We start from the raw sequence: 22,748 nt of genomic DNA, 5'->3' as shown, positions 1-22,748 counted from the left end.
ACTGGCAAGGATTCCAAGATTTTTTTTTACTTTTTTTTTAACCATAATATCATCAATAAGTCACATGTTCTCTGAAGCCACCAGCTACATTTAAATTATAGTTTTGTCCAGATAGATGGCCAGGAGGGGGATTTCTGGATCACATGGCAATTATGCTTTTAGTTTTCTAAGGAATCTCCATGCTGTTTCCCATAGTGGTTGTACCAATTTACATTCCCACCAACAATGTAGAGGAGTCTCTTTTCTCCACACACTCTCCAGCATTTGCTATTTATAGACTTTTCAATGATAGCCATTCTGACTAGTGTGAGATGGTACTTCATTATAGTTTTCATTTGCATTTCTCTAATAATTAGTGAAGCTGAGCATTTTTTCATGTGCCTACTGGCCATCCGTCTTCTTTGGAGCCATTAGCTACATTTAAAGGATTAGGATAGTTCTCTAAATAACAAGTGGAAAAACTAGACTTTAAGTGAGAAAACTTGGATTTGCATTCCAGTAACAGCAGTGTGTGCAGTTTAGCTCAAAAATAAATGTTTTATCATTTAAGTAAATCATAGCCCTCTTAGTTTTAGTTTTCCCTCACTGTCTCTGGGGGAAAGTCAACTGGCTACTGGAGCGTTAGCTCTAATGCCAGAGTGTTTTATATTATATTCCTTCTTTTAGCTTCTCTCTGAGAGCTCGGGAAAGTCAAGATATAAACCTTGAGGGATTCATGATTTTTCAGTATATCTTTGGCACCAAAAATTTGTTTTTTCCTAATATTCAACATCTGCTGTATCAAAAAATACTTTGACTATATATATATATATAAATCTCACATCAGCTAAAGAAAAGTACAGAATAAGAACAGTTTAAAAAAGAATTTTTAAAGCTTTCTTTCTTTCTTTCTTTTTTGTCTTTTGTCCTTTTTAGGGCCACACCCTTGTCATATGGAGGTTCCCAGGCTAGGGATCAAATCAGACCTATAGCTGCCGCCAACGCCACAGCCACAGCACTGCCAGATCCAAGCCATGTCTGTGACCTATAAACCTTTTTTAATAGATAAAGAAATTCAGGTTGTCAGAGGAGTACAGGACTGCCTTAATTAGGGAATGCGAGAAAAATATATTTACTTATAAGAGATGGCTTAATAGAGTTTTGTTTTGTTTTGTTTTTGGCTTTTTAAGGGGTGCAGTTATGGCATATGGTAGTTCCCAGGCTACTTGACTAGGGATCACATCAGAGCCATAGCTGCCAGCCTACGTAGCGTGGAATCAGATCCACATCTGCAACCTATACCGCAGCTCATGGTAGCAACGCCAGAACCCTGACCAACTGAGCGAGGCCAGGCATCAAACCCACATCCTCATGGATGCTAGTATGATTTGTTTGTGCTGTGCCATAATGGGTACACCAAGAGCATGTATTCTTGGTAAAGAAAATTCTGGATTTAAATACCAGCTCTGCTGTTTACCAGTTCTGGGACCTTGAAAATGTTTCCTAAACTATGTGAAGATTATAATGCTTATCTTACAAATTGTGCAAATGATGAAGTGGGTTAATTATAGGATTTAGGATGCTATCTGAATATAATGAGCAATACAAATATTTTTCTATTTGTACTAATAGTTGTGGGAGTATTACAGTGCATTGGTATTTGTGTAACTATTAACACAATGCTTGACATATAAAAAATTCCCAATAATACATACAGAACACTGAAAATATTTGAGTGCTTCCCATGTAACGATATTTGGATGGATATTTTCCTGAAATATGACCTAAATTCAATCACACCAACTGTCAGAGGTCATCATTTTGCTTAACTGTTGATGAGACAAGGTACTTGCACTTCATCAAACAATTGGTAAGTGAAGACCTTAATTCTAAAATCAGATGCTGGATATCCTGTCGTTGCTCAGCAGTTAACGAACCCAACTATTATCCATGAGGACACAGGTTTGATCCCTGGCCTTGCTCAGTGGGTTAAGGATCTGGTGTTGCCATGAGCTGTGGTGTAGGTCACAGATGCTGCTTGAACCTGGTATTGCTGTGGCTGTGGCGTAGGCCAGTGCCTATAGCTCTGACTCAACCCCTAGCCTGGGAATCTCCACATGCTGTGGGCATGGCCCTAAAAAGATGCTAAATAAATAAGTAATTAAAATAAAATCAGATCTTGACTGCATTTCCAGTGGGCTTCTCAAGTCACAGACTGAAATTATATCCTTTTTTTTTTTAAAAAAAAAGATAGTAAGGGATTAAGGGGGAAAGTCTCCTAGTCATTGTTGACTTAATCGATACCTCTGTTTATTTCTTTCACCAGAGAAGGCACTAATTTTTTCTGTCTCCTTATCATATCAGATTTTCACCTCTGTGGACATGGATGTTGGAAATCGCACTATCTTGACTGAATTCATCTTAGTGGGCCTCTCGTCAGACCCCCAGTGACAGATGATGTTATTTGGAATATTTCTAACTCTCTATTTGGTCACTTTATCAGGGAACATGACCCTAGTTATTTTAATCTGTATTGATTCCTGCCTCTACACACCTATGTATTTTTCATTGGCAACTTGTCTTTTTTGGATTTCTGGTACACCACTGTGTACACACCCAAAATCCTGGCCAGTTGTGTCTCCGATGATAAGCGCATTTCCATGGCTGGATGTTGAGCCCAGTTGTTCTTTTCCTGTGTTGTAGCCTACACGGAGTGCTATCTCCTAGCAGCCATGGCTTATGACCACCACATGGCCATCTGTAATCCATTGCTTGACTCAAGTTCTATGTCTGATTCTCTCTGTACTGCACTCATTGCTGGCTCCTACATAGGAGGGTTTTTGAATGTCATAGCCCACACTGCCAATACTTTTCGCTTGAGTTTCTGTGGCAAAAATATAATTGACCACTTCTTCTGTGATGCACCACCATTGGTAAAGATGTCTTGTACAGACACCCACGTTTATGAAAAGGTCCTCCTGGGAGTGGTGGGCTTCACTTTCCTCTCCAGCATTCTTGCCATCCTGATCTCCTATTTTAACATCCTTCTGGCTCTTCTGAGGATCCACACAGCCTCAGGAAGATGCAAGGCCTTCCCCACCTGTGCTTCACACCTCATCTCGGTCATGCTCTTCTATGGATCTTTGCTCTTCACGTATTCAAGGCCAAGTTCCACCTACTCCTTGGGGAGAGACAAAGTGGCATCTCTCTTCTACACTGTGGTCAACCCATTGCTCAACCCTCTCCTCTATAGTGTGAGAAACAAGGATGTCAAAGAAGCCTTCTGGAAAACAACTCAGATCATAAGGTCTCAAAGATGAAGTTCATTTTTTGCAGAATGCTTTCATTGCATTTTCTGAATTAGTGGCTTATAAACATGTTTGTAAACATTGCAATATTTCAAGTAAATGCAATACATTAATCTTAAAAGATGAAACATTGATAAGATCATTTTTATTGTTTATTATATTATTGAGATTAAATTATTTTAAACATGATATTTGGCTCTTTGATGTTCTGTGATACTGTAGTTGTTTCTCAGCAGTACTAGATTTTTATAAGATTTATCTGTTTAATCATCTTCGGAAGGTTGTAGAAGGAGAAAGAGGAATTAGGTCGTTTTTGTGCACATGGTTTGACGTTGACTCTTAGTGAACGAATTTTATTCTATGGGGAAATGATTTGGAATGGCTAAATATCCAGAAATCTAGTCAAGGTTTTATACACATTTAGTTTTAGTAAGGAATTCCCTCCATATTCATTCATAAAGCTCTAGATGAGCATGTAGAAAATATCTTTGTAAATAGGTATCTTCCACATCAATTTAATATTAAGTGAAATGTGTAATAGTTATTTAGATGGAAAAGAAACATACATCATTGTAAATCACGGAGAAATAGGTGCCTCTATGATAATGTATTGCCCTGAAAAAGAGGTCTCTTCCAGAGACTCAGTCTGCCATGTTTCCTTAATTCATACACCTCATCTTTTCCATAAAGAAAAATAACATCCAGTGGAACGAACTGCAAAAATGAACCAACAACCATAAGTGCAACTCTATTCTAGACACATTTTTTTCTACCAGAATATTTTAAGTACAGAGAAAATTATAGCTTCATTTTCAGTACATGAAAATGCTTTTTATTTTTATTTTTTGACAGTCTTTACACCATGGAAAACAAAGGACTATTAGTTACATATGATGAATGAGTGGCTTGTGCCATGAAGTTAGAACTTTGTTATTAAATGCTTATAGCTATTGTTGCAATGAGTACATGTATAAGATGCATTTACATTAAAAATGTAAAATGGATAACTGTAACCACTTCACCATTTGTACTAGCTCTGACATTTCTGATTTCTTTTCATATGCATTCATTAAATAGCATGTCATTGCCCTCTCTGTTTTCATCACAATATTTCTAATATTCCTTATATTTCCATTTACACAGAATTTCTGTATGTATTGGACAAGAAAGAGGAAGGATGTATTCCTCAAATATCCAAATTCAATATAACATTTTCTGTATATTCCCATAAATCTCATTAGGTAGGGAAAATCAGTGGATCAACATAGGGGAATAATAAGGTCATTTAAGCCCTTGGGATCCCAGATATAATAAATACACTTCTATTTTGCATTTAATGTGAATGCTACTTTTTAAAAACTATATTAATATTAAATTGAATCTACATTTTATAGTGAAGATTATATGCTGGTCAATAAATCAAAATGCCAATTAATTTTTTTTCAAACAGGTGTTTTTTTAATTTTTTAACTTATTTTTTAATATTTTTTTGTCTTTTTGTCTTTTTAGGGCTGCACCCATGGCAGACAAAGTAATGCCATTTGCAGCAACATGGATGGAACTAGAGACTCTCATACTAAGTGAAATAAGTCAGAAAGAGAAAGAAAAATATCATGTGATATCACCTGTATCTAGAATCTAATATGTGGCACAAATGAACCTACTACAGAAAAGAAACAAACTCATGGACAGGAGAAAAGACTTTCTGTTGCCAAGAAGGAAGGAGAGGTAGTGGGAGGGACTGGGAGTTTTGGGGTTAGTAGATACAAACTGTCGCATTTGGAGTGGATAAGCAATGAGATCCCTCTGTATAGCACAGAGAACTATATCTAATCACTTGTAATGGAACATGATGGAGGGTAATGTGGAAAAAATAGAAGGTATATAAATGTATAACTGGATCACTTTGCTGTATGGAAGAAAATGACAGACCACTTTACATCAACTACAATAAAAAATAAAAATAAACTAGCAAATATCTCATGATTTCAATATGGAAAAAAAATCATATTGTGACTTAGACCAACTAAGGGAGCCAATTTTAATTAAATACTCCTCATTATTTTCATATCCTAATTAATATATCATCCCCATATTCCAAAAGAACTGTAATTGTGTCTTTAGAGAGTGAAGTACATATTTCTGGGCTACTGGGTTGAAGGAATCCCAAAGGGCTGTTGAGGAATACATGTATAGGGTCTAATAGAGCATGCCAAATTATCAAAGGAGGGGGAAAAGAGTATCACTTCCAGGAGTGTCCTTCTTTATCCAGGGTAAGCAACTGGGATCAGGGGCAGTGAAGTGGTTTGTCCTATCTCTGACCTCAGCTGAAACAAGAGAGATACAGATTCTGTCCTGTGCTAAACACACACAGAGACACAGACACACACACACACACACTCTCCATCTTCTAAATAGAATTCCATATGTGTAACTCTGATCTAGAATTCAAGTTCAGTCTAGTAGTTATGCTGGATTATCATATATTAACTGTTATCCTGGTGAAAACAAGAGGACCAAAAAGGTGACACACTTTTTGATGCTAGTGCTTCTAGTAGATGTGCAATCCATATTGCTAGTGTGATATTTTCACTCCTTGCTACTCATTTTCAGGTGCTGGATGGATGTTGAAGCGGGGCCAGCAGAGAAAGAAAGTAGGTTGATTCCTGGTTTGTGGCTGGAGAAACTAGAAGAATCAAATTTATTACCTAATTTTAGAAATGAGCATATAGATCAACATGTGGGGCTGAAGATTAGGAAATCAGGTATAAGCATGTGAAGTTCAAAGTATTTAGTACTCATCTCTTATGATTATAGAATGTTAGCACTGGAAAGGAACTTAGGCATCTTTTAGTATTAGAATTTTCATTAAGAATCATAACCAAAAAACCTATGGATAGATTTATGGGGATTTGTGAACTCGAATTTTGTTTGTTTAAACATATGTGCAGCTATGACTGTTGGAGAGAAGGTGCATTGCCTTTGTTTAGTTATTGAAGAGATCCAGCATTCCACAAATTGAAGAGCAATGACTCATTTTCTTGATGAAGAAATTAATGAGTGTGCACAAGCTCATTGGTTGATTTTTGTTGAAACAAGTGTGACAGTGCAAATCTTGTTGTTAAAATAAGACTATATTTTCTCTCTTGCTTAAGCCAAGAGGATGGTAATGTCTGATGTCGCCAAAGATATATGCATATATAAAGGTTGTTGATTTTCTCTGCATGCTGTCTTGCTGCAGGTGAGGTTATCTATCCTTATCTTTGTGATTGATTCTCTAAGTGTTAACAGATTGGAATCACAGAAGGTTCCTGAAAAAGGCTCAACCAAATTGTTCATATGGGTAACCTTGTGTTCCAGACCATACAGGTGACTCTCTTATAACCACACAAGTGTTATGGCAATCATATCTCAATTAAACTCAGACACATACACACACACACACAGAGAAAGTAATTAGTGTCAGGCTCTGTCCCTATGACAGGACTCCTCAATCCCAGACCAGTGGACTTTGCACTCCGTTGTTCAATTGCATGTGAAAGTAACAAAAATATTAACCTTCAAGGTTTTAGGAAGAAATTCTGAAGGATAGTACCATTCTGGCTTAAACCATCTTCTGGGAAAAAAAACATGGTTTTGTTTGCATATTTTTTTCTCATGCTCAGCTTTTATAATTAAGTCAGGTATTATTCATTTTTCTCAGAATAAAAATAGCTTCCATTAGTTAGCTATATTTTCTGGTGACACACTGAGATATGCATCTTATGTACATAGCACTGATTTTTATTTTTACTTTTCTAATTGTGGAGGAATGAGGAGTGGAGGCTAAAAAAATTGCAGAGTTACCAATGGATGGAATCAGCATTTGTGCTGTCATCTCAATTGTGCAGTTATACAAGACTGTCTATGCCAGTCCTGTTTGCTTCCAGTTGGGCTGGCTCATATGTCTGTGTTTAGCCATTAGCTCAGGTGGGGTTTGGATGATGAAGAATGGACCCACTCACATGTTTGGGGTCTAGCTTGCTGTCAGCTGAGGTCACAAAGAGAATGCAGCCAGATATCTTATTATCCAGCAAGCTGACCCAAGTTTATTTACATGGCAGTGGTAGGATTTCAAAAATAAGAAAGGAAACATGCAAAGCTTCTCGAGGTTCAGGCTTGGCATCTACAGGATGATGCCTATGCTGCTATAAACTATTTGCCCAAACAAAATACATGGCCATCACAGACATCAAAGGTAGAAAAACAGAATTTACTTTTGAAATCAGGAAATCAATTAAAAGTTCTTTTTTTTTTCTTTTGCAATATATCACATAGATCTTTGGTTTGTTGTTTAGTTTTGCCCTCTTTCTCTTTTAAATGGTGGAGTTGTTACAAAATATCATGTGGTGGATTTCCAACACAATTCTGTTTCATACAAAAGTCAGAATGATGACTATCTGTCTTTTAATAAAATGTTCTAAAGCTTTTGTTAAATTTATTTATTTACTTTTCCCAAGATTTTGTAGCTTTCAGTTTAAAAGTACAGAAGGAATGATTTTGTTACCAAACAGTACTTTGAGAGGATCTTGTCTTTAAAGATTTCTTGTATCCTGGGTTTAAATTAGTTTATAAATACACATTCCTGGTTAGAGATTAAACTGAGATTCTGAGTCATGTCTGTCAGGGTAAGGTCTCAGTTTATACAATTCCTAGTAATTTTTTCAAGAGGTTTGAATACCTCTTTCCTGCCTTTCTCAGATAATTGACCTCAACCTTGAGCAAATAGTTGATTGGGGATTTCAGAGATTTCTCTTAAAAGGGAGATTTTGCTCCTTTTCAATCCATTCTGTGAGCCATAGCCAGGGTGAACCTTAAAAATATAAACATGGTTATGTTACCTCCTCATAATGGAAGTGTTTCCATTTGTGTCGGTTTAAAGACCGAAATCCTTACTATGGCTTCCACTAAGCTTTGTGAGCTGATAACTCTTGTGGCTCATCCATTGGCACCTTCTTCCATCTCATCTTTAGTTAACTTCTCAGCCTCTTTGCTCACCACTCTCACTCATGTGAGGGATATATGTTCTCTTTTGTAATTCATTTTTTAAAATTTTGATTTTATTGGATTACAGTTGATTTACCATGTAGCATTAGTTGCAGGTGTTCAGCAGAGCAAATCAGTCATACATATAAATATATCCATTCTTTCTTCCTATATAGGATATTACAAACTATTGAGTAGATTTTCTTGTACTGTACAGTAGGTTCCTGTTAATCGCCTGTTTTAAGCAGCCATGTGTATATGTTACTCCCATCCTCCCAATTCCTCCCTTCCATCCATGGTTTCCCCTGTGGTAACCAATATATTGGTTTTGAAATCTGTGAGTTTGTTTTTGTTTTATAAATAAGTTCTTTTGTATCTTTTCTTAAGACTCCACATATAAGAAATATAAGTCTTTATCTGTCGGATTTACTTCACTTAATGTAATAATTTCTAAGTCCATCCATGCTGCAGCAAATAGCATTATTTTATTCTTTTTTTGTGGCCAAATAATATTCCTTCATATATAGGTACAAAATCTTATTTATCCATTCCTCTGTTGACGGACATTTCAGTTGCTTCCATGTCTTGGATGTTGTAAATAGTAGTGCAATGAACATTGGGGCGCATGTATCTTTTTGAATTGTGGTTTCCTCTGATGATTTATGTTCTTTCTTCTCATGGAAATGCTCTCTTGTTTCTTGTTCCCCCTTCAATAGGCCGGCATTTGGACTCACTTTTCAGGATCATTTAAATATTTCATCTTCTGAGAAGACTGAGCTTAGCACAAAATTCATTTTTTCTGTTATTTGCCTCTTTGGGTGGAAGTAGTATAACAGTAGTAATTAGCTCTATCCAGATATTTCCATCGCCCAATTATATTTTATTAAAGAGAGTTTAATAAGTCATATATATATATATATTTATATATAAATATATATATATATATATATATATTTCCCAGTGTAGACAAGTGATAACATAGCACAGAAAGTTTGTAATAGATATTGAGATGATAATACATTATTTTGTAGGTTATCAATGTAATAACCATACATTTCTGGCAAGATAATTTATTCAAGCCTGAATAGATATAGAAGAAAAATATAAATGTAGAAATGAAATGAGTCATGTAGAAATGAGTCATGGTGAGAAAAGGCTTATGAAGGTAAATTAAAGCTGACTTATGAAACTGGGTGAATGAATGACTAAAGCTTCTTTTGTTCTTTGCATGCTAATAAGAAGAGATCCATTATATAGTAATAGCTGGAGTAGTAGAATTGTCTTCAAGGCTTCAAGCTGCTTTTACCACATGCCATCCATGGAGTCACAATCTATCTTAATATCATGGGCTGCATGAGAAAAATTCAGACATCCATACCTTACCTCCTAGCAAGTGGAAGCACTAGACCTCCAGATAAAAGAATCAGGTTTGCATTCTAGCTGCAACACTGACTCTTAATTGGCTCCAAAGTAAATGTTTTAAACATCAGGGTAAATCACAGTCCTCTGTGGGTTTTGGCTTTCTCCCACTGCCTTTTTACCTAGGAGGACATCAGCTCTCAAGCTACTGGGGCCTCAGTCCTAACTCTGTAATGTTTTGAATTAAATAATCTCATTTTAGCTTCTCTCTGAGAGCTTTGGAGCTTTGAAACATCAACTTAGAAATATTCATGCTTTCTCAATGAACCCTTGACAACAAAGTTGGGTTCTTTCTAATGGTCTTAGGCCACCTTATAAAAAATGCATCAAATACATATATAAATTTCATGTCACCTGGAAGAAAATGGAAAACAAAGCATTCTTTAAAAACAATTTAAAAATATTTTATTAGATAAGGAAATCAGGTTCTCAGGGGCCACAGTATTGCTTTAGCTTGAGCAGGAAAGAAAACAGTTCATCTATAAAAGACATAAATGGTTTAACAGTTGAGAGTATATGCTCTTGATAAAGAGAATTCTGGGATCAAACACCAACTGTCCTGCTGGCCAGTTCTGTAACCTTGGAAATGTTTTTAAAATACATGATGATCACGTATAGAGTTGTGGAAAGGATTAAGTGAGTTAAGATTAGGGCTTAGACTATTAACTGGTATATAGTTTGTTTCTCTATTAATATATGCATGCATGTATGCATGTATATATGTAATTTACATGTATTTTATATATTTATATTCATATATATATGTATAAATTTTCTAGTTGTACTAATAGTAGCAAGAATAGTAAAATATACTGCTATTTGTATAACTATCAGAAAGAGAAAATGCCTAATGTGTGTTCTTCAGGATATATGAAAGTATTTATTTCATATATATACTTCACTATGTTCCAAACTGTGATGGTGTTCTCATGTATACCTCCTTTTTTTAATTTTTATATTTTAATTGAAGTATAATTTACCAACAACCCTGTTATTTGCAGATAGACATCATAGGCATTTAATATTTCTATATATCACAAAATGATCACCGTTATAAGTCCAGTTATCATCTGCCACTGTACAAACTTATTACAATATTGTTGACTGTATTTACCATGCTTTATATTCCTTACATTGCTATGACATTTATTTTGTACCTGGAAGTTTGTTTCTCACCTGTTTTACTCATCCCACTACCCAGACATCTTCCCTCTGGCAAGCACCTGTTTGTTCTCTGTATCTATAAGTCTGTTTCTGTTTTCTGTTTTCTTTTTCTTTTTGGCTTTTTAGGGTTGCACCCGTGGCATATGGAGGTTCCCAGGCTAGGGGTTGAATTGGAGCTGTAGCCACTGACCTATGCCACAGCTATATGAGATCTGAACTGCGACTGTGACCTACACTACAGCTAATGGCAACATTGGATCCTTAACCCACTGAGCAAGTCAGGCACTGAAACTGCAGCCTTGTTGGATTTGTTTCTGCTGCACCATGATGGGAACTCCTGTTTCTGTTTTCTTTTGTTTGTTCATGTTTTATTAGATTTCACAATTAAGCAAGATCACATAGTATTTGTCTTTGTCTGACTTACCCTCTAGATCCATTCATGTTATTGCAAATAGTAGATTTTCATTATTTTTAATGGCCAAATAATATGGCATTGTTTCTATGTGTACCACATCTCCTTTATCCATTTATCTATTAGTGGACAGTAAGATTACTTCCATATCTTTGCTATTGTAAATAATACTGCATAAACAGTGGGGTGCATACCTTTTTGAATTAGTGTTTTTGAGATAATTACCCAAGAATATAATTGCTGGATCATATGGTAGTTCTATTTTTACTTTTTTGATAAACATTCATACTCTTTTCCATAGTGAGTGTACCAATGTACATTTCCACCAGTTAGTACACAAGAGCTCCCTTTTCTCCACATCTTTAGCCAAACTTGTTATTTGTTGTCTTTTTGATAATAGCCATTCTGAGAGTCTGAGCTGATATCTCATTGTGGTTTTGATTTACATTTCCAAGTGATTAATAATGTTGAATATCTTTTTATGTATCTGTTGGCCATCTGTATGTTTTCTTCGGAAAAATATCTACTCAGGTCCTCTGCTCATTTTATTTTCCTTTTCGGCTACACCCACATCGTATGGAAGTCCATGGGCCTGAGATTGAATCTGAGCTGGAGCTGAGACCTACATCGCAGCTATGGAAAACAATGATTCTTAACCCATTGCACCAGGCCAGGGATCGAACTGGTAACTCTACAGAGACAAGCTGGATCATAAACCCATTGTGCCACAGGGGGAGGACCACTCTGCTTTTTTTAAAAATTGGGTTGTTTGGAGGTTTTTTGATGTCGAATTGTATAAACTCTTTTATATTTGTGGATATTAATTACTTATCAGATATATTATTTGCAAGTATTCTCTTCCATTCAATAGATTGCCTTTTGGTTGGTAGTATCCTTCACTAGGCAAAATCCTTTTAGTTTGACGTCCCCCCCTCTTTATTTTTTTTGTCTTTTGAGGGCCACACCCGTGGAATATAGAGGGTCCCAGGCTAGGGGTCTAATCAGAGCTGTTGCCACTGGCCTGTGCTAGAACCACAGCAATGCTGTGACCTACACCTCACCTCATGGCAATGCTGGATCCTTAACCCACTGAGCAAGGCTAGGGATAGAACCCACAACCTCATGGTTCCTAGTTAGATTCATTTCTGCTGAACCACAACAAGAACTCCTGATGTCCCATTTTAAAATTTCTGTTTTCATTTCTTTTTTTCTGAAGAGATAGATCTTAAAATCTATTACTAAGACTTATGCCAAAGAGTATACTGCCTATGTTTCCTTCTAGAAATTTTCTGGTTTCAAGTCTTAAGTTTAGGTGTATTCCGTTTTTAGGGTTTTTTGTTGTTTGTTTTTGTTGTTGTTTTATATGGTAAAGAAAGTTGTCCAGATTGATTCTTTTGCTTGTACCCGTCTAGTTTTCCAAACACCATTTATTTCAGAGGCTGTCTTTCCTGACATGTATATTCTTGCTTATCTGTTGTATATTAATTGAACATGTAAGTGTGGGCATATTTTCTAGACTTTTTATGCTGTTCTGCTGATATATGTGTCTACTTTTGTGCCAGTATCATATAGTTTTGATTACCATTGCTGTCTGGTATAGTTTCTAATCAGGAAGCATGATAACTCCAGCTTTTCTCCAGTTTTCTTTCTCTAGGACCTTTTGGACACTTCAGGACCTTTTATATGTGTTTCCATATACATTTTAGAATTATTTGTTCTAGTCTTGTGAAAAATGCCATTGATACTTTGAGATTGAACTGAATCTGTAGATTACCTTGATTTGTATGGCCACTTGAACAATATTAATTTCTCCAGTCCATGAGCATAGCATATATTTCCATTTGTTTCCATTGTCTTCAATTTATTTTATCAACATCGTGTAGTTGTCTGAGTAAAGGTCTTTTGTAATTTCCTTGGTTAGATTTGTTCCTAGGTATTTTATTGTTTTTGATGCAATTGTAACTGGGACTATTTTCTTAAATTCTCTTTCTGATAATTTGTGTATAGAAACACAACAGATGTCTGTATATGCATTTATTTATTAGATTTAATAGTATTTTTTGGTGGAGTCTTTAGTGTTTTCTACATACAGTGTTTCTTATATCGTGAGAGTTTTACTTCTTCTCATCCAATTTGGATGCCTTTTATTTCTTTTTTTTTATAATTTTTTTTTATTTTCCCACTGTACAGCAAGGGGGTCAGGTTATCCTTACATGTATACATTACAATTACATTTTTTCCCCCACCCTTTCTTCTGTTGCATCATGAGTATCTACACAAAGTTCTCAATGCTATTCAGCAGGATCTCCTTGTAAATCTATTCTAAGTTGTGTCTGATAAGCCCAAGCTCCCCATCCCTCCCACTTTCTCCCCCTCCCATTAGGAAGCCACAAGTCTCTTCTCCAAGTCCATGATTTTCTTCTCTGAGGAGATGTTCATTTGTGCTGGATATTAGATTCCAGTTATAAGTGATATCATATGGTATTTGTGTTTGTCTTTCTGGCTCATTTCAATCAGTATGAGAGTCTCTAGTTCCATCCATGTTGCTGCAAATGGCTCTATGACATTCTTTTTTATGGCTGAGTAGTATTCCATTGTGTATATATACCACATCTTCCGAATCCAATCATCTGTCACCTTTTATTTCTTTTTCTTGTCTGATTGCTGAGACGAGGACTTCCAATATTATTTTAAAGTTAGGTGGCAAGACTGAGGATCTTTGTCTTGTTCCTGGTCATAGAGGAAAAACTTTACTATTTTTACCATTTAGTATCATGTTAACATATTGTTTAATTGTGGTTGCTAAAATTTTGTCGAAGAATTTTTGCATTTATGTTCACTGAGCATACAGGAGTGTATTTTTTTTTTTTTTTTTTTTTTTTTTTGGTGGTGTCTTTGGTTTTGGTAGCAGTGTGTTGCCGGCCTCTAATAATAAGCTTCAAAGTGTTCCCTCCTCTTCAATTTCAGGGAATAATTTGAGAAAGATAGATGTTACCTCTTTAAATATTTGGTAGAATTTCTCTGTGAAGCCATATGGCCCTGGACTTATTTCCTGTGAGTTTTTTGTTGCTGATTCAATTTCATTACCAATAATGAGTCTGTTCATATTTTCTATTCCTTCCTGACTTGATCTTGGAAGATTGCTTGTTTCTAGAAATGTATCCATTTCATGTAGATTTTCAAATTTGTTGGCATGTAACTGTTCACAGTATTCTTATGATTGCTTGTATTTCTGTGCTATAGGTTGTAATTTCTTTTGCACTTCAAATTTTACTTATTTCCTGATGAGTGTGGTTAAAAATTTCTCAATTTTGTTTATCTTTTCAAAGGAACAGTTTTTAGTTTCAGTAATTTTTTTCTATTGTCTTTTTTAGGCTTCACTTTTCTTATTTCTGCCCTGTTTTTTATTGTATCCTTCCTTCTACTCAGTTTGGGTTTGGTTTGTTCTTTTTCTAGTTTCTTTATGTGTATTGGCAAGTTGTTTATTTGAGATTTTAGCAACACAATGTCTTTTGAATTAATAATATACCCCATTTATATTTAAAGTAGGTATTCCTATGTATGTTCTCATTGCCATTTTATTAATTGCTATAGGATTGTTTTTTTAGTTGTCTTTTTTATTTCTCGCTTCTTCTTTTGCTCTCTTGTGATTTGATGACTATCTTTAGTTTTATGTTTTGATTCTCTTCTTTTTTTGTGTGTGTGAGTCTACTCTAGGTTTTGGTTTGTGATTACCACGAGGTTTATATATATTATGTATACATGATATATGTCATTAACTATTATTAATTGTTTTTAGTAGATAATCTCTTAAATTTGAATGTATTCTAATAACCCTACAGTTGTACCTCTTCACCCTTTCACATTTAATATTTTTGACATCATATTTTACAACTTTTGCTTGATATATTCCTTAGCCATTTACTGTGGCTAGAGATAATGATCTACTACCTTTATGCTATGTCTGCCTTTATTAATGAGTACCCTTTTAGTAGAATGTGCTCCCTAAAATGGATTCAGAAAATATGAGATTTTTCAGATGTCTTTTAGGATTGGAGTGTCTGTTATATACAGTCTTCCGGTTCTCCCAAATGTAAACCCACCTGGTTTTTGAAGCCAGATGTCCTGGGGGGACTTCATCTTTTCATGCAGGACCCCCAGCTTAGGGAGCACTATGTGGGACTTGGACCCCACGTTCCTTGAGGAGAAACTTTGCAATTTTGATTATCCTCCTCCTCATGGTCACCTACTTGAGGGTGTGTGTTTGACACTATCACATCGTTACCCTCCTATCCACCTCATAGTTATTTCTTCTTAAGATGCTCAGTTGTGGAAAATCTTTTCTTCTCATCTTGGTGCTATTCTAATCCATAGTTTTTCTGTCAATATTTATAATTTAGGTATGTGCATGGGAGGAGTTGAGCTCAGGGTTCTTCTACTCCACCACCTTGGTCATTCCCCAGCCATACTCAGAAGCTGACATCACCGGTTAAAGGCATTTTATCTTTTCTTCGTTGGTGGTAAGTGTTAGAAATTTCCCTGTAAAATGATGCTTTATTGTTTCCCACTAATTAATATGTTATATTTTTATTTTCATTCTCTCAATAGTTTCTAAGATTGCTTAATTTGTTTATTTAGCTTTTAGGTCCCTTCAGAAGATTATTATTTATTTGTCAAATATTTGGGAATTTTCCAGAGATCTTTCAATTACTGGGTTCTAATGTAATTACATTGAAGTCAGAGAATATACTTTCTGTGACTTGAAATATTTGAAATTTATTGAGACTTTTTACAGCTGCAAATATAGTCTGTTGGTGTTCAGATTGTTGTCATTGATACTTGCTCTGTAAATAGTAGCAATTTCAGTTGTAACTATGGGAGAAGGTAGGCTCAGTGTCTTCCATTTCTGCCATACTGGACACACCTCTCAAGTGTATTTTCTTTAATCTATCAGACAACCTGTAGGGGATCACGTTTTTTTCTCACCCATTTGGTAGGAATGAGGGTCTTTTGCTATATTAAGCAATTAATTGAAAGCTCTACAATCAACATGAGGTTCTAACTCCAAGTCCAGTGTTTCCCAAGTCTCAGTGAAGTTCTATCATTCTAGAGAGTAGGGACAAAAGTCCACAAGCCTCCTAGCAATTGCTGATTTAATTGTTGCTTAATTTCTTTCAATAAAACATTATTAAGAGATTTTTCCCCCCTCATATTTATTAGGCTTTCTACTCTGTGGACATGGAAGTTGGAAATCATACCATCCTGACAGAATTCATCCTAGTGGGCCTCTCTACAGATCCCAAGTGGAGGTTGATTCTGTTTGGAATATTTCTGATGTTCTATTTGCTCACCTTATCAGGGAATATGGCCCTTGTTATCTTAATCTATATTGATTCTTACCTACATACACCTATGTATTTTTTCATCGGCAATCTGTCTTTCCTAGATTTCTGGTACACCTCTGTGTACACCCCCAAAATCCTGGCCATTTGTGTCTCAGAAGATAAGCGCATGTCCCTGGCTGGATGTGGTGCCCAGTTTTTCTTTTCCTGTGCTGTAACCTACACTGAGTGCTATCTCCTAGCAGCCATGGCCTATGACCGCCACATGGCAATTTGCAACCCTTTACTTTATTCAAGTACCATGTCCAGTTCTCTCTGTACTAGACTTGTTGCTGGCTCCTACATAGGAGGGTTCTTGAATGCCATAGCCCATACTACCAACACTTTTCGCCTGAGTTTTTGTGGCAAAAATATCATTGACCACTATTTATGTGATGTTCCACCATTGGTAAAAATGTCTTGTACAGACACCCACATTTATGAAAAGGTCCTCCTAGGTCTGGTGGGTTTCACGGTCCTCTCCAATATTCTTGCCATTCTGATCTCCTATTTCAACATTCTTCTGGCTCTTCTGAGGATCCGTACAGCCTCAGGAAGATGCAAGGCGTTCTCCACCTGTGCTTCACACCTCATCTCAGTGATGCTCTTCTATGGGTCCTTGCTCTTCACATATTCAAGGCCAAGTTCTGCCTATTCCCTGGGGAGAGACAAAGTGGCATCTCTCTTCTACACTGTGGTCAACCCATTGCTCAACCCTCTCATCTATAGTGTGAGAAATAAAGATGTCAAAAAGGCCTTCTGGAAAACAACTCACACCATAAGACTTCAGAAATGAAGGCTATCTTTGTTGCAGAATGCTTTCATTGCATTTTCTGAATTAGTGGCTTATAACCATGTTTGTAACATTGCAACCTTTCAAGTAAACACAGCATATTGTACATAATGAAAACTTGATCAAACCATTTTTATTGTTAATCAATACTTTTTGGGATTAAACTATTTTAAACCTATAATATTGGGTTGTTTGATGTTATACAATATTGTATTTTACTACTTTGCAGTATGAGGTTTTCATAAAACTTATTTGCTTGTTTTTTGGGGAGGTCTTTAAAAGAAAAAGTGGATTTGGATGGCTTTCATGTACATCTTTGTCTCTTGCTGAGCAAACTTGATTAATTGAGAAATAAGATTTAGAATTGTTAAGCTCCTGGAAATCCACTCAAAACTTGACAGCTATTTATTTTTAGTAAGTCATTCTTTCAAACTCCTTCATAAAGCTCTAATTGAGTATATTATTTCTTTGGAAACCTTGTATCTTCTACAGTAATGTAATATTACACAAACTTTTATGTTTTTAGATTATGAAAAAAAAAACTTTTTAAATCTATAGTGAAATATGTGACTTCAGGATTGCATATCACCTTAAAAGAATGATCACTTAATGTAGAATGTAGAGTCTGCCATGCCAGCCCTTGGTCACACACCATTTATTTCTCAGATAGGAAAATATCATCAGGTGGGACAAAGTGACACAATCAAAGCAACAAACAAAAGTCCCATCATATTCATGTTTTACAGCTCCATGTGTAAAACATGGCAGGTTTAATTGATTTTTTTCATAACTTGTGTGTAATGTACAGTTCTTTTTGAAAATTGGATCTGCATGTCATTTATAGTACTTTAATCATTGTAAGGAATGACAAGCTTCATTACTTTTGGAAGAGTATGGATTCATCTATATTCATGACAAAGGTAGTGGACATTTAGCCTCCAGATATTTACTTTTATTGCTTAAAATCTGATGTTGACTCTCAAAAATACTTTCATGACTATAAACATAGTTTATAGAAACTGTAAACTATAAAATTGCAGATAATGTTGTTTCTGAAAACTACAAGTAATTTGTTGTAGAATATCCTTGAATGTCTGTTTTCATTTCCACTTATAGGCATAAATGATAGCTAGAGAAGTGCAAAGAAGAAACTGTGATTCCTATCTGGAGTTGTAATCATCGGACAAGTTATTAAATTACACACTTATCCTGACCTTTTTTTTTTCCAATTTTTGGTATTTGCATCAAGTAGTTTATGTTTTACCTTGAAAAAAGAGAGTAAGTTCAATCAGACTTCCACCCCCAATGTGAATTTGCCTGACAAGCAAAAGGTAATTTCTTGGTAGCATCCACCTCGGGATATTATCCTAAATTTGAGCATGCCCTGGTATTGGCTCAAACTTTCTGATTGATTGCTCTGCTCCCCTCCCCATACACAGTATAGTCACAAAAGTAGCTTTTAAAATATTTTGAAAGTGGTATATGTAGATCTATATTTATGGACTATACCATGAGATCATTAGCTAGTGGGAAATTTTCTTCAACAGTCAATAATTGGATGGAAAAAGAGAGAGGAAAACCAGAAGAAAGTGAGGCACTCTCTTTTTTCTTGTGAAAATAAGTTAATACACATCCCTTGATAAGTATTGCAAGTAAAATAGTTTGGAATGGCATTGAAAATGCACAGTGAATTTTTTTTCATTCTTTATTTCCTTTGTACCATCTAAACACTTATAAATGGTTAATGTTTGAAAACACTCTTTATAACAACACTACAAATTATAGAATATTAGCTACATGTGACAAATAAGTAGCTTGTACCTCATAAATTAGAATTTGTTATTGAACAATTGCAGCTATTGTTGTTACGAGCACTTTTATAAAATGGAGTTAAATAAAAATTGTAGAACCCATAGTTGTAGCCGGTTTACCATTTGTACTAGCTCTGTCATTTCCAATTTGATTTTTCATCTCGGTTTATATTCCAATGTCTCGACGCCCTCTCTTTTTCCATCACAAAATTCTTCACATTCCTCATTTTTCCATTACCATGTAAGAGTTTCTTCCCAATACTTTAATGCTTGTTGATAGGGAAAAAATATAGGGATCTATCTAAGGGAGATAGTGAAGTAAAATTTAATCATTTGGAATTCCAGAAGTGATATATACTGTTCATACTGCCTTAAAACCTTATATAGTTTTTTAAAAACTGTATTACTATTAATTTGAATCTATCTTGTAGAGCATATTATAGCACTTTCACTAAAGCAAAACAGACGAATGTAAGAAACATTATATTTCTCATTGGATTTCATTAAATAGAAAAACAGGTGTTTTAAAATACTTCTCCTCAAGCTTCCCCTGAAGTAGTCTGTTTTCACAGAGCATTGATTTGAGAGAGAGATGTCAATTTATCCTTCAGTTTGCATAATCCTGAAGAGTTTTTTCAGAGCTCCTTTCACGTCTTTATTCCTCAGACTGTAGATCATGGGGTTCAACATAGGGAAGAGCACAGTGTAAAATGTAGACACCATTTTGTCCCTCTCAAGAGAATAGCTGGAACTTGGGCGGGAGTAGATGTAGAGGATGGAGCCATAGTACAAGGTGACAGAGATGAGGTGGGAGGAGCAGGTGGAGAAGGCTTTGAGGCGGCCCTGGGTGGAGCGGATCCTCAAGATGGTAGTGATGATGAAGAGGTAGGAGGACAGGATGAGCATGGCAGGGGTGATGACATTGGAGGCCAGGAGGAAGTAGAGCATGTCCTGGTAGGTGTCTTTCACACCACATGCCAACTTGACCAGGGGTGGGACATCACAGAAAAAGTCGTCAATCATATTGTCGCCACAAAAATTCAACGTGAATGTGTTGCTGGTGAGTATTATTGCATTGACAAAACCTCCAATATAGGAATATGTAACCAGAGAGCAGCATAGTGTCCTTGACATGGCCTGAGCATAAAGCAGGGGGTTGGCAATGACCACATAGCGGTCATAAGCCATGGCAGCCAACAGGTAACATTCACTGTAGGCAAGCCCAGCAGAGAAGAAGAACTGGGCTACACAGCCAGCAAAGGAGATGCTTTTGTCTTCAGAGATGCAGGTCACTAGGATCTTGGGGGTGTAGACTGAGGAATACCAGAGATCCAGAAAAGACAGATTCCCAATGAAAAAATACATGGGTGTGTGTAACCTGGAGTCATTACAGATCAACAACATGAGGGTGGTATTTCCTACCAGGCTCACAGAATAGACACCAACGAAGGCCACAAACAGGACCAACTGCATCACGGGGTCTGTTGTGAAGCCCACCAGGATGAACTCAGTGACAGTGTGATTGCTTCTTTCCATGGTTTAAAGAGACCTCACCTGCCAATATAAGAGCGACATCTTTATTTATCTCAACCAATACCAAAGGGCATTCTCTTTTATAAGACTATGAGATATGGTCAAGGCTATGGTTATTAGAGTAAGAAAGATCTGGGCAGGAAACTTGGGTGATTTGGGCCAGTGATGGATATTTCTTGAGTCTGCATATTTATTTCAACGAAATACATTTAGTAGTAAGAAACCTTAATGCCGTTTGGGGTTTTAGTCATTTACGAAGTAAATTCTTCAGTCCTTGATGTCCAGGCATTGGGATATAGCAGTGAGGCTGACAGAGCTGACCCTTATTCTACAGAGCCTTTATTTAGAAAGGAAACCACATAATAAATAAAGGTATAAGTATAGAGATATTTTGAGTTCATGTTGGCTGATATTAAGAAATGAATATTAGATGAGGGAAAAATTGGGAAAGGAGCTAGTTAAATTTAGACAGAGGAAAAAAAATCCATTTACCATTTTCTAGCTACAAATGGAAAAGTTGTTCAGAGCCCATGAGCTGTGGGTAAGTCCCCACGGTTTGGAAGGTGGTGACATGTGAAAGGTCATAGAATAGGCCACCCTGGCATATGCTACTTTGGCATAAGAATTATTTTGAACTAAAAGCATAAAAAAACCAGCAGAATCCTAAAGGACACTCTGATACCCCCTTTGATTCTTGAAAATAGGAGATAAAATTCTTATGTGAGAGCTGTCTTCTCAAAACCTGGAAAAAGAAATACTTTTTCAATGACAGGAAAATGAGATCAAAATAATTCTACAAAATGAGACCTTGTTAAAACAATTATTTTTCCCTTTTTCATCTCCATTGCAGCATGTATCATTACTGTATTCCTTTTTATTGCCTATTAATATTCCTCTATATACTTGTGCCATTTTTGTTTACCCATTTATTCATCATTCATCAGTTGAAGGGTATTTTGTTTCATCTACTTTTTGGCAATTATGAACAGTACTGCAGTGAACATTCTTTTACAAGTTTTGTGTAGAGATGTGTTTTCATTTGCCCTGTGTAGACACTAGGAGTTGAATTGCTGAGTAATATGGTGAATCCCTATTTAACATTTTGAGGAACTGAAAACTACCACCCATGTCAGCTGTACTATTTTTCAATCCCACTAGCAAGACATGAGAATTCCAGTTTTCTCTTATTCTCCTTAAAACAAATTGTCTATCTTTTTGATTTTATTGATGTTTTTGTGTTAAAAATATCATAATATTGTGTTTTTGGTAGATTTTTAATGACTAATAATGTTAGGTGTCTTTTCATATATTTATTGACTATTTGTTTTCCTTCTTTGGAATAATATTAGATTAGAATGTGAACATTTTTGAAGGCATTAGCCTATGTACCAAAACCATGAACCTAAGAGTTTATTTTTGGATTGTCCATTAGGTCACTGATCTTTACATCTATCCTTATGCCAGTACCTTTCTGTCTTAATTACTGTAGCTTTGTAATAAATCTTGAAATTGGGATATGTGAGTCCTTCAACTTCGTCCTTAATTAATTAATTAATTAATTTTAATTTTTATTTATTTTTTCTTTTTAGAGTGCACCTGTGATGTATACAAGTTCGTGTGCTAAGTGCTGAATCAGAGTTGAAGCTGCAGGCCTATGCCACAGCCACAGCAACACCCTATTGGAGCCCCCATCTGTGACCTGGGCTGTAGCTTGCAGCAACTCCATATCCTTAATCCATTATGTGAGACCAGGAATCAAACCTGCATCCTCATGGACACCATGTTGGGTTCTTAACCCACTGAGCCACAATGGGACTCCCTTTCTTCTTTGTGAAATAATGTTATATTCCTTCTCTTCCTCCTGTACTTCTGCTATTTTTCCAACATTGCTTCTCCCTGTTCAACTTGTATAAAAGCGTTTTG

At 35.8% G+C, this 22,748-nt stretch overlaps 2 protein-coding genes and 1 pseudogene across 2 annotated transcripts; 2 read left to right on the top strand and 1 right to left on the bottom strand.

The window, feature by feature from the left end:
- Positions 1-2,352: 2,352 nt before the first annotated feature.
- On the top strand, positions 2,353-3,299 carry LOC100520122 (annotated as a pseudogene).
- Positions 3,300-16,533: 13,234 nt separating this feature from the next.
- LOC100519942 (olfactory receptor 9G4-like) lies at positions 16,534-17,484 on the top strand. The gene has a single exon (XM_005660903.1). It carries the CDS (start codon positions 16,546-16,548, stop codon positions 17,482-17,484), a length of 939 nt encoding a protein of 312 aa, XP_005660960.1. The 5' UTR covers positions 16,534-16,545.
- A 2,408-nt stretch (positions 17,485-19,892) lies between these two features.
- Positions 19,893-20,828, bottom strand: LOC100519759 (olfactory receptor 1013-like). Its single transcript, XM_003122780.1, has one exon. The coding sequence runs from the start codon at positions 20,826-20,828 to the stop codon at positions 19,893-19,895; it is 936 nt and encodes a 311-aa protein (XP_003122828.1).
- Positions 20,829-22,748: the final 1,920 nt, after the last annotated feature.

This window comes from Sus scrofa, unplaced genomic scaffold, assembly GCF_000003025.6.
Source record: "Sus scrofa isolate TJ Tabasco breed Duroc unplaced genomic scaffold, Sscrofa11.1 Contig53, whole genome shotgun sequence".
NCBI classification, from domain to species: domain Eukaryota; kingdom Metazoa; phylum Chordata; class Mammalia; order Artiodactyla; family Suidae; genus Sus; species Sus scrofa.
Note: the sequence above shows the minus strand (reverse complement) of the source record. Positions and strands in the feature narration are given on the sequence as shown.

Coding starts and splice junctions, on each gene's coding strand:
- LOC100519759 (XM_003122780.1), bottom strand. CDS start 20,828: ATGGAAAGAAGCAATCACACTGTCACTGAGTTCATCCTGGTGGGCTTC.
- LOC100519942 (XM_005660903.1), top strand. CDS start 16,546: ATGGAAGTTGGAAATCATACCATCCTGACAGAATTCATCCTAGTGGGC.